General features: G+C 39.7%; 1 protein-coding gene across 6 annotated transcripts in view; it reads right to left on the bottom strand.

The window, feature by feature from the left end:
- Positions 1-18445, bottom strand: part of LOC114370133 (exportin-7-A-like) — a 94450-nt gene that overhangs the window by 22256 nt on the left and 53749 nt on the right. For all 6 annotated transcript variants that reach the window (XM_028327417.1, XM_028327421.1, XM_028327419.1 and 3 more), the window contains 6 exons: positions 9528-9614; positions 4409-4561; positions 4217-4312; positions 3985-4044; positions 3786-3895; positions 3621-3708 (listed from right to left, as the gene is read on the bottom strand). In XM_028327417.1, the coding sequence (XP_028183218.1) occupies positions 3621-3708; positions 3786-3895; positions 3985-4044; positions 4217-4312; positions 4409-4561; positions 9528-9614 (594 nt within the window). The remainder of the gene's footprint in view (positions 1-3620; positions 3709-3785; positions 3896-3984; positions 4045-4216; positions 4313-4408; positions 4562-9527; positions 9615-18445) is intronic.

The following is an 18445-nucleotide window of genomic DNA, read 5'->3' on the forward strand; positions in this document are numbered from 1 at the left end:
TTTGCGAATGAATGGACGAAATAATTTGTTCATCGTGGCTTGGAACGTGGACGGCGCATTACAGAGGTCAAATGGCATCACGACGTACTCATAGTGTCCTTGGTGCGTCCTGAAAGCTGTTTTGGGAACATCGTGCTCCACCATATGTATTTGATGGAAGCCTTGAGCAAGGTCCATTTTCAAGAACCAAGAGGAGTTGCCCAAGTCATCGAGAAGCTCGTCTATGGTTGGGAGTGGAAATCGATCCTTAACAGTGATCGTATTTAGTGCGCGGTAGTCTACACATAATCTCCATGTCCTGTCTTTCTTCTTGACCAGCAGCACCTGAGAGGAGTACAGGCGGCGACTGGGGCGAATGAGCTGACACCGGAGCATATCGTCCACCTGCCATTCAATCTCCCGTTTCTGGTAGTAAGGGTATCTGTAAGGACAAACATTGACCGGTTTTGAGTTGGGTTCTAGGTGAATTGCGTGGTCTGTTGGCTGGGGGGGTGGTAGCTGGGTCGGAGTTTGGAAGAGGTGGGAAAATTTGGCGAGAAGAGGACGTAATGGAGGGGGTGTGGAAGGTGAAGCTGAAGGGGCTAGACTTCATTCCTGGAGCTTGATGTGAAACAGGGCTGCGACCCTGTGCGTGTTGACCAGGAGTCGGACTTGGCCGTGGTGTATTTCAAATGGGCCAAGATCGATGCCGAATAGTAATGGGCTCACTGTTATATTTGAAGGTCATGGTCAGGTGCGAATAGTCAGTGGTGACTGGGCCCAAGAGTTTGAGCCAGGCCACTCCTAAGACTATATCAGTACTGCCCAACGCCATGACGTGCAAGTCTAGGGTAAACACTCGACCCTGAATCGGAACGGCGACATTGTGGCAAACCTTGTCGCACTTGATCTCGGTGCCATTTGCCTACCATGACGGCCAGGGCAGGGATCGATTGGGGAACCAAGTGGAGGAAATAAGCCAATCAGTCGTGGGCGAAGTTATGGGTGCTACCACCGTCCACGAGGATGATGACGTCGTAGCCCTAGATGTAGCTGAAGCCGGGTGGCCGGACAACGTGTGGAGGCTGAGCTGGGTAGGGTTGTGGTCTGTAGGTGGTGGTGATGGGAAATGGGCTCAGAAGGGTCAGGGGGGTCAGGTGGTTAGGCATCATCATCTTCCTCAGAGGAAACTAGAAGGAAGAACTTAGCTCGACAGTGATGATTGGGACCATAGCGTTCATCGCAGTTGTAGCACAAGCCACGCTCACAACGGGACACCATTTCAGCTTGGGTGAGTCGTTTATAAGTGGTTTTGGATGGAGGTGACAAAAGAGGGGGAGACGCTGTGGCCGGAGGTGGGGTGGTGATGGGTTGAGGGATATGGGGAGGTGGTTTGGGACAAGAGGAACGGCGGACATCGAAAAGTTTGTCCTCCTGGAGGTAGGCAAGAGCCACCGCCTGGACGAGGGACAAGGGTTGCAGGGCCAAAACCTCGTGGCGGATTTCGGGCAAGAGACCAGAAATGAAACAGCTGAGGAGGAAAGGGGTGGGTAAACCCACAATCCTATTGGCCAGAGACTCAAACTCGACGAGGTAAGCGGACACTGTGCCTAGTTGGGAAAGCTTGAACAAGGCATCACGGGGGTCGTCATAGAGGGACGGAGCGAGGCGTAGTTCGAGGGCCTGTAGGAACGATGACCAGCTCAAGGTAGCCCCATCAAGGTAGAAGGAAGCTACCTGGAGGCGCTCCTCTTCAGGGGTGCGGTGATAATCAAAGAACTGGTTTATCCTGAAAATCCAGGCTGGTGCGTTGCTACCGTCAAACTGAGGGACATCGAGGTTCATCGGGGAGGGGAAGGTCGCAGTGAGTGGGCTGGGGAAGAAGCTTTGAGTGACTGGAGGCGTGAGATAACCTTGTCTAGCCGGGAGTGGAGGGCGTTTTGAGTGGTGGTGAGGGTGTTCTGGTTTTGGGTTAGGAGGGTCACGGCCTCCTCTAAACGAGAAAGGGTATGGGCACGGGTGCTGTCGGCAATGAGAGGGATCAATGAAAGCACCAATTGGTAAGGGCGCGGATATTCCTGAATTAGAGGACAGGAATCACCTCCAGAAAGCAAAGATATAGTATCTAAGTTGGGGGGGGGGGGGCAATTCTCACCCTATGAGCTAACTTTTGGGGTTGAATTAGGTCCAAGATGGTCCCAAAGCCTATCTTAGATCCTTTAAAGGGCAACCCACCATGTTATCCACACACTAAGCCCATAAATGTCGAGCATGAGGGGGTGTATTTCGAAAAACCTAAGACCCACATTGTGCCTCTTGAGTCAGTAAATCAGCTAAATATAACTGCCTATTTCAAATTTAATGCCAAGTTCTGTTTTGTCAAATCATAAAAATTTCATGAGGGGCACCTTAAAAACATAGTTGGTCTTGATAGTTTATACTTTATAATAATTCATCAATTGTGAGCTACCTTGAGAAGAAACTGCTCTTATCACCCTTCATTTTAATATATAATCAATTGTGAGCTACCCACACACATGCCAGTAATTCGGTAACAGCCCCTACACCTCTTCCACCCACTCACACTACTTGACATTGTCAACTAGATTGTTCATAACTAGAAGTGCTCAAACCAATCCTTAAAAATTGTAATATACCAGTCCCTACTTAAATAATAATGATAATATGCTAAATATAGTTAAACGGGTAAATAAGATTAGTATAATCAAATAATAATTGCTAGTGGTGGTAGTAGTATTATCGCACATTTAAATACAGATGATAGAAGGTTAAAGCTGTAAACATCTAGACTCTAATGGAAGGATATAGTACTTATCTAAATTCTGTGAAATTTATGTAGCTTTATATGACTTGCTAAAAATCAACTTGTAAAAGACTACAAATGTGGGGAACCCATTCACAAGCTCAAGCAAATAAAGTTCAATCACGTTCTTTTTATCTTAAGGGACTCTTGGAAAGAATTAAGTTATGTTAAGAATCCATGATCAAAGAATAATAGAGGCATCTTTATGTGGCAAGAGTATGGTAATAACATCTAAGTGAATGGTAAACATGAGGAAGAAAAAGAACTAAATTGCCATTTGAGGTTGCTTTTTAAAAGGTTTCAGGAATAGAGATAGAGAGAATAGAGAGAAAACGAAAATCAGAAATGGAGTGTTTGTTATTGAACAAACTCAACTCTGAATGTAGATAAGAGGTATTTATACTAGAGATAGCCGTGTGCTAGTTGTCAACACTAACTATCAACTAACTAAGAGTTAGTTAAGATAACCTACTAAAGCTAATAATATGTTTACAAAAGAAAATTACATATGGAGTAATTATACTCTAATACTTTTGGACAAGGCGTTACCAAAGAAAAAACAATTTTATAGTTATACTGAGTAATCTCACCAAGTTCTCCTCAGTAAATCATATCGCAAAACAAGAGATAGAATCTTAAATAATGAATCAGAACCCACGAAATGAACACAAAGATAATGTTAAAAGTATAATAAATAAATACTCAAGCATAGTAAACAGAAAATAACAAGAAAAAAGCACATACCACAACACTTGCAGACTTTTTAATATTATAGGCTATACCAATCTTATTCCCAAATAGGCACATACGGACATACCTTACTGTGAAACCCACTGTCACAAATATTAATCAACTGCAGAACACATGCTGAAATCTCCGCATCAAGTATCTCATGCGATTCTCCACTGTAAGAAATAAAAGACAGCTTAACATTTTACTGTGCAACAGTTCTGATTTTACTGCAATGGTTAAAGCAAACTACCTAGAACCAGAAATCTGTTTTGTTCTGAGAATTGCAGCAACTATGTGTGTGAACCAAGCAAGTTTGGATTCAGTTACAGAGAGTTCATAACTATCCACATGGATTTCGTTCTACACAAAATGTATATAATCAAATCAGAATATTTTATTAAAACATTATAACAAAGTTAAATCAAATCATGAAGAACTACTAAAAATACCATATAGCTTTTCATGATAGGCTCCACTATCTTCATCAAATACGAACTGCAACTTTCATACTGAAATTCAATGAATCAATACAGATGCTAAAATTGAAGATAACTAATAATCATTAAAAGCAATCATATAATTTATTTTTTTTGCACTGCAAAAATCTGATAGTATTAATAAAACTTCAGTACTAGATGTACTGAAATGATGTATAATTAACAAGCATGAAAAAGTACGAACCTGGAATCTGCAGAGGAAAGGAAAAAATTCAAGCTGATCTTGAAGTACTTCAACATTGTCAAGAGGATTTTCACCAAGTTCATCTGATAGTTCAGACTGCAACAAATGTATGATTAAAAGTTAAAATGACAAGAAATATTTGATTGACTTATGTTTTTTTGCATGCCTATATGGAGTATTAAAACAGCTGACCTGCAATGAATCAAATCTTGATGATACAAACCCTTCAATAACTTTAGGCACATATTCATCTAACAGGTTAGGTTTGTCACTCTTGAGGTACCGCACAGACGTCACTGATCTAGACCATAAATTTAGAAGGTAGTAAACACTGCTGCCAGCCCACTGAAAGACAAAATATATATGCATTAATAGAAGTTAATTTTTATATTTAATAATATCCAGTCATTTTATAGTGTGTTTTAGGAAGATTAAGAAAACACCAGTAGAACAAAGAATCCTCCTAAAGCTGAGAAAAGCAGTAAAAAAGATGAATAATACACACATATACACTATTAAGTTCAGATGGCTCTCCAATCTTTTGTGTCTCCTAATGACTCTCATATTACTTGCAAACTTAATAAGCTATTACATGTTCCTTCAATTTCAAAAAATTTGTTAAGTGTCAGTCAATTTGCTAAAGATAACGTTGTTTTCTTTGAGTTTCATCCTCACTCATGTCTTGTGAAATCACAGGGGACCAATAAAGTGCTCCTTCAGGGTGTTGTAGGTGCTGATGGTCTCTATTCATTTCATAACATTAGACTTCAGGACCACAAACCTCAGCTGTTATCAACATCATCTTCTACTGCTAATAAAGATTCTATTGTTTCACCATGCAACTTTACCTCTACAATTTTGGGATTATGCTTTTGTCACTGCAGCTTATTTGATTAATAGACTACCCACTGCATCCCACAACTTTGCTATTCCCTTTGTTACTCTTTTCAACAAAGAACCTGATTTTCACTTTCTTGAAACATTTGCTTGTGCTTGTTTTCCTTTGTTGAAACCTTATCATAAACTCAAATTTAGGTCTCAAGAGTGTATATTTTTAGGGTACTCCTCATCACATAGAGGCTATAAATGTCTATCTTCAACTGGTAGAATTTATATTTCTAAAGATGTTTTGTTTAATGAATTGAGATTTCCTTAGTCAGATCTATTTTCCTCATCCTCTAGTCCTACACAAAATGTTAACTCCTATTTCAATCTTAATCCTGACCTATCTCCTCCTTTTGTAGCTCCTGCACCTTCACTTTCCCAAATGCCTCCCCCTAATTCTGTTTCTGCTCCCTCTGTTCCTTCTGGTTTTTCTGCTGCCTCAAACCAATCCTCATCTAAATCCACTTCCACTCATCCTCAGTCATAAAATACAGTGTCTCATAGTGATTCTATACCATCTGAATCCACTTCCACTCATTCTCAACCATCAAATACTGTGTTTCATATTGAGTCTGTATCTGCATCAACTTCAATTCCCACTAACGCTCATCCTATGCAAACTAGATCCAAATCTAGAAAACATAATCCTAGGCTGCATCCTTCATTATTTCTTACTCATTCTGAACCTATAAGTGTAAAGCAGGCTCTGGAAAGTTCAGAATGGTTTGCAGCTATGCAAGAGGAGTAATGCTCTGCCTAGAAACAGAACTTGGGGTTTAGTTCCCTTACCTGCTGGTAGACATGCTATTGGATGCAAGTGAATCTTTAGAATAAAAGAAAATGTTGATGGTTCAATTAACAGGTTCAAATCTAGACTAGTTGCTAAGGGTTTTCATTAAGCTCATGGCTTTGATTTTCATGAGACATTTTCTCCTGTGGTTAAACCAGTTACAATTCGGGTCGTTCTCACTCTTACTCTCTCTCAAGGTTGGGAATTATTTCAGCTTGATGTCAACAATGCCTTTCTAAAAGGGCTACTTGAGGAGTCTGTCTATATAAATCAGCCAGCAGGTTTTGAGGTTGGAGGCAAATCCTTGGTTTGTAAGCTCAATAAAGCTCTCTATGGGTTAAAGCAAGCTCCAAGGCAGTGGTTTGGCAAGATAAGATCTACACTAACTCAGCATTGGTTTGTGGGAAGCAAGTTTGATCCTTCTTTATTCATCTACACACATCAAAAGCATACTATTTACATTCTAGTTTATGTGGATGATATCATCATCACAGGCAGTTCTATCTCTTTCATTCAGCAGCTAACTTCAAAATTAAATACAACCTTTTCTCTTAAGCAGCTGGGTCACTTGGATTATTTCTTAGGGCTGGAGATTAAATATCTTCCTGACAGATCTATATTAATGACTCAAAGCAAGTATGTGCGTGATTTGCTTCATAAGACTCAAATGGCTAAGGTACATTCTATCTCCACTCCTATGGTTACAAACAGCAAATTGTCTAAACATGGGGCTGATTTATTTCATGATCCAATAGATCAGTAGTGGGTGCCCGGCAGTATGCTACCCTTACTAGACCAAAAATCAGCTTTGCTGTTAATAAGGTTTGTCAGTATATGGCTAATCCCTTGGACTCTCATTGGACTGTGGTTAAAAGAATCTTGAGATATCTCAAGGGTATCCTGTTTCATGGTTTACTTCTTCAACCTGCTCCTATTTCAAAACCTATGGCACTTTATGCTTTCTGTGATGCTGATTGAGCATCAGATATTGATGACAGGCGTTCCAAATTAGGGGCTGCCATCTTTCTTGGCTCGAACTTGATATCTTGGTAGTCTCGAAAGTAGAAAGTCACAGCAAGATCCAGCACTGAAGCTGAATATCACAGTTTGGCTCAAACATCTACTGAATTGACCTGGATTTGAACTCTCCTAGTAGAGTTACATGTTTCTTTCAACACTCCTGTGTTTTATTGCGATAATCAAAGTGCAGTGTCCATAGCACATAATCCAGTATTCGATAGTAGAACAAAGCATATGGAAATTGATGTATTTTTTGAAGAGAACAAATTTTGGCTAAACAGCTCTTAGTTATGCATCTTCCTGCCTTAGATCAGTGGGCTGATGTCTTTAACCAAACCACTTTCCTCAGCAAGATTTGAAGAACTGAGAGACAAACTCAATGTGAAGAGTTTTTCCTCTGAAAAATCTTCCCCTTGATACAAAGAATTTGGACCAACGAAATTCTGATTATTCTAGTAGACTTTTTCGAGAAACCATTAGGCATGATTTACAAAGATTAAATTATTTTTCACCAAACAAGGGTCGCAGTAGTGATATTTATATTTTTTAGGACTTATGTCGATGTATTTACTACTTCTTGTTCCTGTACCGGGTTGATAAATAGGAAGGGGAATACAAATTAAAAGTGTTTCCAGTTATTTAGAATGATGAAAGGAAATTTACTTGATACCAATTCAATTAAAATTGCTAACAGGGTTTTCAATCGTAAACTTACTTGAATGGGAGTCATTTTCCTTTAAATCATGTGATGCTCATAAAAAACATAAACTTGTATGCTTTTGCTCTAATATAATAATATATTATTTAATGTTAATTTAAATTGAATTTGCTTTCAATGTGTTATGTTTTGCATTTGAATGGTTACATTGGTATCTGTTTGTATATGAGTGTAGACATGAATAATGTATTGTTCGTATCATAAATTGATAATTTTGAATTATATGACGGATACCTTATCTGAGATGGGGATGAAATTATTATAGATACCTCCATTTGGGAGGGGGAAGACAATGGGACGTCATTGCATGGAATATGAGCTCATAGACCATTTGAAGAATCTAAGATCTACACTAGTTCAGGAAACCAAAGAATTGAGTCTAGTGATTCTATGAATCACAAAGTAGTGTCTGTTATATTTATTTGAATGTCTTCAAGTGTTGTCGTTTATTTAAATATTTTATTTATTCAGAATGTCATGAATTATGATTGTTTTAATATGATTTTTATTGGAGTATATATATATAAACATATAATCTTATCTTAAATTCATTGCAGATACTATGGTTGATTTTCCGGATTACTACACCGGCTAAGAACAACACTATTTACAAATACTCTATTATTGTTTTATTTACTAAGATAATCATCTCATTAAAAGTGTTTTCAAAACACGAGGAAGAAACTGTCGGAATTGAGGAGACTTGAAGACTTAGTTACCTTTAGATACATTTTTAGCTTTGTTAATATGTCAAATGTGGCTAATTACGTTATACTTTTAGCGTCGATTATTTTTAGACGCCCATATTTGAGAATAATATTTTTATTTAAGTACAAACTTACTTATTTGACTTTATTTATTATACGTGAGGTATTTTCAGACTAATATAATTTTGTGATTTTATATTCTTTTTAGTATGGGGTGTTGTTTTAATGAAGGACATTACAAAATATCCCAAGAAAACATTCTTGAGACCTGAACTGAAGCTTGTGGTTACAACAGGACTATTTACAGCAGTTTTATTTGAAAGGACAGAACTAAAAGCATTTGAAGGATGCTTGAACTGAGTCATGGAAGCAAGTAGTTGAGGGAAATGATACAGGCATATTGAACCTGCTGTGGGGGCAAAACAGATGATAGGATGTCCACTGAACAGCTTGTGCAGCGGCATATAAGTTGGTATCAGAGCATCCCTAGAAACTAGGAAAAGAAACTGTTTCCAACACTCCACCTAGAGCTGGAGCATATAAGTTGAATGTAACAAGCTTGGAACAAGTATATTGAACAAGTTGATTGTTTGTGCTAACAGCCTTGGTAATGATTTCTTTGGAAAGAACCTTTTCATGAACAAAGTGTAAGTTATTTTGTATATGTTTGGTTTAAGTTTCGATAGAGAAATAGTGATGGGAAATTTTATTAAACTGTAAAATAAATTGATTGAACATAGAGAGCTTTGCGACATGTATGGAGGTTTTCGCCTCCGAAATATCAGGGGGTAGCCTTCCACAACGAAGCACTTAAGATTACAGTCTAGCCAGTCTGAACCGCAACGGCAAAAGGCGCCAGAGACTTGAGGCAAGAGAGAAAGCAGAGCAAGATCAATCCCGCTCAGATACCAAGTTGAAGACTAGAATATGTACCTCCCTAGGCTATATTTTATAATCAATCATGTTGAATTAAATTTAACAGCTATAGTACGAAAATGTACCTACCTAGGCTAATGATTAGCCACTATACAATAGTATACATTAATTTGTCTGTTTAGCTATCCTGGACATTAATTCCCTAGGGGAAGAAATTGTTTCCAAAATATCTGACACATAGATCCTGTCATTTACCGAACAAAACATATAATCCAGTTCCTTCAAGGAACATATTAAATAGTCATAGATGCATACCTTCCAAGAATGCAAAGATTTTAATGTAAACTCTGCTACCAAGCGTATCCATTCACTATAGCCTTCAGCATTCACAAGTTCGGATAACTGCAGCAGAAATCAAAGTGGGAGGATGATAAGAGAAATCCTTTATTTACCAAGATAGCAAATACTAGTACAAGTTCATGACCAAGAGGCTCTGGTAAATTTATTTGTGCAAATTAAAGTGAACCAAATCAAAAGAGAGACTAGGACGTGTGCAGTCAAGACAAACAAGGTTGAAGTAGTTCCATTATACCTACGTATCTTAATCTAAAAAGAAAATTAATCAGAAAATAGAGACACAAAGAAAATGCAACATGGAAAATAATAAGATTCCCTCTAAAACTAGGAAGATACAACATGAAACACGAAGAAAATTGTCAAAATGCAGTTGAGCATTCAGTAAAACACTCAAACCATAAACATATTTATCCACACAAAAAAAAGGGAAGAAAAAAAATATGCCCTTAATTATCCAAGCATTTTGTTTCAATCCGAAATCAAACATTCCCTAGATGTTTTAACGTGAGTATAAAAGTAAGCCCCAAGTTAAATTAAGACCAACATAAATAAAACAAATAATTTTAATGTTTTTTATGCAATAAGATTTTATAACAATTTCTACAAAGGGGAGTGAGATAGGAAGAGAAGTATGCGAAAAGATGGGTGATGTTTTTATGTTTTTTGACAGACCATTGTTAATTGTTAATTTTTGTTAGTGGGAAGGATTCGAACCCACAGCCTCTCCATCCCCTCCTACTCTCTTAACCGCCAAACTGACCTTATATTAGAGTATTCTTACTCCACTAAGTAAAGAGTGTTGGCTTTTACTTAGTGTTAATTGTTAACTGACAGCTGTCAGACAAACTGATACTTAGTTAGAGTCACTAACTGTAGTCAGTTAGTTAACTGATAGAGTTAGATTGTTAGGTTTCTGTTAGTCTCTATATATAGAGCTGACACAGACCTTTGTAACTTGGCTTGATAATTTTCTGATCAACAAAATCAGTTTTACATTTTCTCTCAATTTCTATCAATCACAAAGAACCAAAGCTCAAAAAAATGAAAATGTTAAGATGGATATGCGGCCACACAAGAAAGGACAGGATACGAGATGTTATATGCAAGCAGATATTGGTGTAGTATCAATCAATGAGAAGAGAACAGAAGATCGGTTAAAATGATATGGACCCATACAAGGGAGGCCATTGGAAGCAACAGTAAGGATAATATGGCATGTTTTTTAATCCTGTGAAAAGGGAAAGAGGGAGACCAAGAAGGGCATTGGAGGAAGTTATTAGACGGATCTCACAGTGAATAATATCTTTGAAAATTTAGTCTTTAATGTAATCATGTTATCCATATAGCCAACTTCACCTAGTGGAATAAGGATTTGTTCTTCTTGTGAAAGATAATCCCTCAATCCCTAAATATAAGACTTTTTAACTAATTCACGCCTTTTAAGAAAGTTGTTTAATACAGTTAGTAGCATTACATTTGTAAACAATTTGTATATTTTACCAAAACTACCATTAAATATTGGGACTCATAATCTCTCTCTTTCAACTTAATTACTTTCCCACTTAATTAATTAATGTGTGTTATTCTTATCCAATCCTTATAAGAGAGATAATGCATTAATCTTTTAGTACATAGTATTATTGGGAAAAATCTAAGTCACACATTGGCAAGAAATAGTGCCAAGATAGAATATATAACTGGAGGGCAACCCTCACCCAATGAGCTAGCTTTTGAGGTTGAGTTAGGCCTAAACCCACATTATAAAATGGTATCAAAACCTATTCTAGATCCATTTAAAGGATCACCCATCATGTTATCTACACACCAAGCCCAAAAGTGCTTGCGTGTGAGGAGGTATAATGGGAAAAATTCAAGTCTCACATTGGCTAGAGATAGTGCCAAGATAGAGTATATAAGTGGAGGGCAACCCTCACCCTATGAACTAGCTTTTAGGGTTAAGTTAGACCCAAACCCACATTCTAAGAAGCATTAACTATAAAGTAATTAAGGGTATTTGGGTAAAAAATAATTAATGCATAAGACAACTTGAAAAGAGTCTTAAAAAAAGGGACATATTAGAGTATATATATGTATAACTGTTAAAACAGTTTAGTTAGAGCTGTTAGCTTTTGCTAACAGCACCTTCCTCTTAGCTATTAACAGCTGCACTCTCTTAGTTAGAGTTGTAAACTCAATAAGGCTCTTTTATGGCTTAAAACAAGCCCCAAGGAAGTGGTTTGATAGGTTGAAGTCTACTCTTCTTCAGTTTGGTTTTGTGGGCAGTAAATGTGATTCTTCACTTTTTTTTTTTTGATCGGCAAAGATAAGTATATATATATATAATAGCAATGGAGTACCAGAGGTACTTTGTACAAAAATAGAATTCCATAAGTATGATTCCTCATTAAATAAGAATCATACAAAATAGAATTCCATAAATATGGCTACATGTTTAATTTACAGCTGTTAAAAGCCAATAAAGCTACCCTCTACTGATACAAAAAACCTTGTCTAATATGGCTTGACCAGTGATTAAAATGCAGGGAAAAATCCTTCTCTAAGTGTCTGAGCCAAGTCCAAATTAAAAACACTGCATCCTCGATCAGCTTGTTGCCATTAAAACTAGCATTTGAGAATATGATTTTGTTGCGCATCTGCCATATGGACCATACCACAGCCAGCCACCAACATTGCCATCTCTTTACCCTTATGCCATCCACCTGAACATATGAGTGTTGGAGGAAGTGGCATTTTGGTTTTAATGGAAGGGCACTTTTAATATTCATCCAAGACATGGTTTCCCACCAAATGGGCAGGATTTTCATGCAGTGAATGAATAAATGAGATGCTTCCTCCTCTACCCTACCACAAAAAGGACATGTTAAATCCACTATCTGCACTTGTCTCCTCTGCAGATTCTTCTTAGTTGGCAATCTATCCCTAAACAATCTCCATGCAAATACAGCGAATTTTCTAGGGATCTTTAACTTCCAAATCTCCTCAAAACAGTCCTCCTTACTTCCAGCTGCTCCCCCCTCCCATAACATCTGATAGGCACTGCTTGTAGAGTATGTGCCTGAAGGGTGTCCTATCCACTCCCATACATCAACTCCCTGTTGCTGTATATGCCTACCTTCGACCTCTTCAAGGAAGCTGATAGCAGAATCAATTTCAGAGTCAAACAGCGGTCTTCTCCATAGGAAATGCCACTCCCAACCATTATCCTTGTGAGATCCCATTTGTCGGATAGTTTGGTGCTGCTGTGATGAAATGAGATAAAGTCTAGGATATTTTTCTGCTAATGATTCCTCCCGACACAGCCACCTATCCTCCCAAAATTTAATCTTGTCTCCAACACCTACCTTCCATCGGAATCCATCTTGGAGAGTTCTGCCTTGGTATGGATGACCCATAGCCCTTTTTATATCCCTCCACCAAATAGATTCATTGGCTGGCCTTCCACCTTCCTCCCCACCCCTCCATCCACCATATTTAGACTCTAATACTCTAGTCCAAAGATCTCCTTGGCACTGTAACAGATGCCACTTCCATTTGCCTAGTAAAGCAAGATTAAACGCGTTGATGTCCTTGATGCCAAGCCCTCCCCTTTCTTTTGGTAAGCATACTGTGTCCCACTTAATCCATGCGATCTTGTTTTGGTCAGGACCAGCTCCCCATAGAAATCGACGTTGTATTTTCACTAGCTTATCCACCACTGATTGAGGCACCCTGAAAAAAGAAAAGAAATATATGGGAATTGATGTTAGCACTGACTGTATTAACGTCACTCTCCCCCCAAATGAAATATGTCTTTGCTTCCATTTTGCTAGTTTTCTCTCGCACTTTTGGATGATTAGTTCCCACATCTGACATCGCCTCGGATTGGCCCCTATGGGTATGCCAAGATAAACAAAAGGAAAAGCCAGCAGACCACAGTTCAAGTAATTAGCCGCAGCTTGCTTCCATTGATCGGTTACTCCAAACGCTCCAAAAGAACTCTTAGCAAAATTAATTTTTAAGCCAGAGACCAACTCAAAAGACCTTAGGATGACTTTTATGGCCTCAACATTCTCCTTAGATGCTTCCCCAAAAAAGATTGTGTCGTCCGCGTATTGTAAGATACTGATGGGTACACAGTTGGTACCAACCGGGAATCCCTTATATAGATTTTCCTCCATAGCTCTTCTCATCAACCCAGTCAAGGCCTCAGCAACAATATTAAATAGGAAGGGTGCCAATGGATCCCCTTGCCTAAGTCCCCTTTGAGGCAAGAACTCAGCTGTTGGGCTACCATTCACTAGGACCGAAATAGATGCGGATTTCACACATCCTTCCATCCACTTGATCCATTTCAGACTAAAACCTGTTCTCTTCAACATATAAAACAGAAAATCCCATGAGACCGAGTCGTATGCCTTCTCATAATCGACTTTGAAAATGAGGCATGATTTGTTACTTCTTCTGGCTTCATCAATCACCTCATTTGCAATTAGTGCACTGTGAAGTAGATGTCTCCCTTCAATGAAAGCAGATTGGACCTCATTTATGATAGATGGCATCACCTTCTTCAATCTTTTAGCCAACAATTTTGCCACAATCTTATACATGCAACCTATAAGGGAGATAGGTCGGTATTCATTCAAGGTTTGTGGATCAGGCACCTTAGGGATTAATGCCAAGAAGGATGCATTACACCCCTTAGGGAAAACACCATTGGCATGAAATTCATCTAGAAAGCGAAGGACATCGGGTTTGAACAGCTGCCAAAACTTCTTAATGAACTTGAAATTCAAGCCGTCAGGGCCTGGGCATTTCTCACTTCTGCACTCCCAAATAGCTTGCCTCACTTCCTCCACCTAAAAAGGGGCCACCAACATATTATTCTGCTGTTGATTGATGGTCTGAAAGTTGATACCATCAAGCCTAGGTCTGCAGTGATGTGGTTCTTGAAATCTTTGAGCAAAGAATGTCCTTACTTCCTCCTTCACCTTGTGTGGCTCCTCTATCCATGTCCCATCAATCATGATCCCCTTTAGAGAATTATGCCTTCGATTAGCACTCATCAACAAGTGAAAATACCGTGAATTGCAGTCTCCCTCCTTGATCCACCTCGATCTCGCTTTTTGCCTCAATAAAGATTCATGAGCTTGGGCCGCCACCCATAAGGCTTCCTGTAGTTGTTTTCTTTTGCTATCTTCTTGGGAGGACAGTTGTCTTTGGATTGTATCTTCTTCCAATTTATTCAATTCTGACTCAATCCTTTTGACCTTTTTGAAGGTGTCACCGAATTGTTCCTTGTTCCAAATCTTCATCTTCTGTTTGAGACGCTTTAATTTTTCTTTTAGCACGTACCCTCCCCATCCTGATGGTTGATGAGCTGTCCAGCATTGATGTACCAGTTCCTTGAAAGAATTATCTGATAACCAGCAGTCTAAGACCCTAAAAGGTTTAGGGCCCCAATCGACGATCTTAGATCGAAGCAAAACTGGGCAATGATCTGAAAAGTTTCTTGCAAGAGTAGTTTGTAAGCTGCCAGGCCATGTATCCAACCACTCCGGGGACAACAGAAACCTGTCCAACCTGCTCCTAGATGCACCATTGGGTCTGTACCACGTAAACTTTCTACCCATCCATGGAGCCTCAAGGAGCTCCAAATCATCAATCCATTCATTAAATTCATTGATACTACTATCTGTGGGTAACCTATGGCAATTACCAAAACGTTCATCAAGGTCCCTGATGGAGTTAAAGTCACCCAGAATACACCAAAGCCCCCCTGTCGCTGCATCTTTCAACTGCTTTACAGACTCCCATAGACGTCTCTTATTATGGATATCACATGGTGAATAAATGGTGATTATATTAACCTGGCGTGCTTCTTTGACCCACTCCCCTGTCAAGAAAATATACCCATTTCCAATGACTTTTCTGTGAAGCTTGAATGAATTTTCACACCACATACACAATATGCCACCAGCTGTATTATTAGCAGGCTGCACCGCCCAAGAAACCTCTACATCCCCCCATAACGCCTGACACATAGCTTTATCTATCATTTCTTTCTTTGTTTCTTGAATACACAGCATATCCACAGTCTCCATCTTTCTCAATCTTCTAATGGCTGACCATTTCACCCCCCTCCCTAAGCCCCTGACATTGTAGGAAACTATATTCATTGATTCCTTGTACTGTCTCCCCTCCTTTCCGCTCCTTCTTTGTCCCTTTCTTCCATGATCTTAATTTGTTCAATGATCATACTCTGCTCCTCCACCCCTGAAACCCCTAACTGTTTAGCCTTATTCCAAATATTAGCTGCCTCTTGATTCTGGTGAATTTCAGATTCTTGATTTGCTGCTTTTTGTCCGTTGTAATTGTTTGGAGTCTTATTCTGCTCCACGATAGCACTGCATAGTGGCTCTTGCTGTACCATCTCGTGTATGAAATGGGTCTGTAAATTACTTCCATTGAATTCTGTCCTTGAGGTGGAAGCATAAAGGCCCATTTGAGATTTCTTTTGACCCCTCCGTTGTCTTGAGTACACCTGCCATTCAGTTGCCATTGCATTTTTGTTGTTAACTGGGCTTAGGCCCAAATTACATTCTTTGTCATTAGGGGTGTAATTAGAAAGGCCCAACTCTCTATTTAGGCTCCCGTTATTCACGTTATCCTGCTCCATGAGTGGTTTTTCAAATATTTGTTCAGAGCTTTCCTGGATTTGAAAATTGCCACTTGGCCGACAGGTGTCACCATGTAGTGACTCCTCAGATGCTTCCTTTGACTTCAATATCTCTGCCCACCCACTGGGTTCCCCCTTTTCCATAATGCCTTTTTTGTGAATCCTTGATGCCCCTTCTGCCGTATCGGAAAAAGCAAGCAGAGGAGTCTTCCCTTGTTTGGCTGCGGCAGTACTGTTGCAGGCGACCGTTGCTTTCCTCCTTTGGATGGCTTTTTGACCAACGTCTTGTTCTTCGGTGTTTTCGACAAGCACCCGATGGTTATCGGCAAAAACCAGTGGGTATTCCTTGGTGCTGTGACTGTTGGGTAATTTGATTACCCGCTGGTCTTCGAATGGTACCTTCGTCGTCGTCTTCTCCGGCCGGTGGTGCGTATTTTCTTTGAGAGTGATCTGCTCCATCATGGTCGGCGAGAGACAATCAAAGTGGCTGTCGTCGGAGTCAATCTCCTCCGACGAGCCCCTTAGGCCTTGGTCCTTGCCGATTCGGTCGCGGTAACCTCCTCCACACTCCTCAACGACATGTACCTTGTATGTTTCATCACCGATAAGGACGTCAATGGTGTGCTGGATTATCGGCCTCCACGGGGTCTTAATGAGCACCCGTGCTCTATCCAGCCGCCGTTTCTCCTCCGTATCATCATCGATGTCAACCATGTCGCCCATAACCGCCACTATCTGCTGCATATGTTTCATGGTCCAAGCTTGAAGTGGGATTCCCCAAACGTGAACCCAGGTCAGTCTACAGCCTATACGAACAGTCGGGCTCCACCTTTCCAACGAGTAGAAGACTGGTGTGGCTTCGTCTAATCCACCATTCATAAGTTGTTTTGCAACCTTATCAGTAAGTCCGAAGAGTAGAACTAGGTCATCTCCTATGTATTTGGGCATTAAATCCATTCCTGTCACCCACCATAGCTCCTCCTCCAATCTTTCAAACATGGCTGGATTCTTTAGTCTTCCAACCCACGCATCCTTCAACCATTTGGTATCATCTGGTCCAATGTCAATTTGCACCGCTGATGTTGAGTAACCACGATTGTGGGGTTGACTGTTGGAGGCCATTCGTTGTCTCGGTATCCAATTAGTTCGCATCAGCGCATCCCTGTAAGATATTGAGTGTGTCTGGTGTGCTTTCCTGGAGTAGTCATCCTCTGTTTGATTTTTCTCCTTATGGTTCTGTGTCTTCCGGCCTGAAATTTCCATCCTTGGTTGCTGCCGCCCATACTTAGGAATGTTGACATATAGCTTCATCCCACCGATTACAATCCTATCTAGCTGCCTTGCCGTGTATAGAGTGTCACGGATCCCCTTAAATCTGACAAATCCATACCTCCGTCCTGTGTAGTTTCTGCGTTTCGGAATGAAGATTTCCCGAACATCCCCCCACTTTTTGAAGTGGTGCCACAGCTCTCTTTCTGTGATATCATCCGCAAAGCGTGTGAAATAAAAGGATGTGATATCCTTGTTATCTCTCCAGTTTGACACAACATGGTGTTGCTGGGCTTTTCCTTTGTTTCCGGCATAGACCCAATGGGTTGCCTCCCTGAGGTTCCCTCTGTCACTCTCAACTCTCTTTCCTCTAGACCTATCTCTCACCCACCCAGTGTTTCTCTCTCTTCACTGTTTATCTACAAGCATCAATCACATATTGTCTATCTTCTGGTTTAGGTGGATGACATTATCATCACAGGTAGTTTTACTCCTCTCATTCAGCATTTAACTACTAAACACACTGCCTTCTCTTTCAAGCAACTTGGTCACTTGGATTATTTCTTGGGCCTAGAGATAAAGTATCTACCTGGAAACTCTATAATCATGAATCAGATCAAATATATTTGTGATTTACTTCACAAAACCCACATGGCAGAAGCACATTCTATCTCCTCTCCCATGGTTTCTAATTGTAAGTTGTCAAAGTATGGTGCTGATCTATTTCAAGACTCAACTTTATACAATTCAGTGTTGGGTGCACTACAGTATGCCACTTTAACTAGACCTGAAATCAGCTTTGTTGTTAACAAAGTCTGTAAGTTTATGGCCAAGCCTCTTGAATCTCATTGGGCAGTAGTTGAAAGAATTTTAAGGTATTTCAAAGGTACCTTGTCTCATGGGTTACTTCTTCAGTCTGCTTCTCTTGCCA

Source organism: Glycine soja, chromosome 10, assembly GCF_004193775.1.
Source record: "Glycine soja cultivar W05 chromosome 10, ASM419377v2, whole genome shotgun sequence".
NCBI classification, from domain to species: domain Eukaryota; kingdom Viridiplantae; phylum Streptophyta; class Magnoliopsida; order Fabales; family Fabaceae; genus Glycine; species Glycine soja.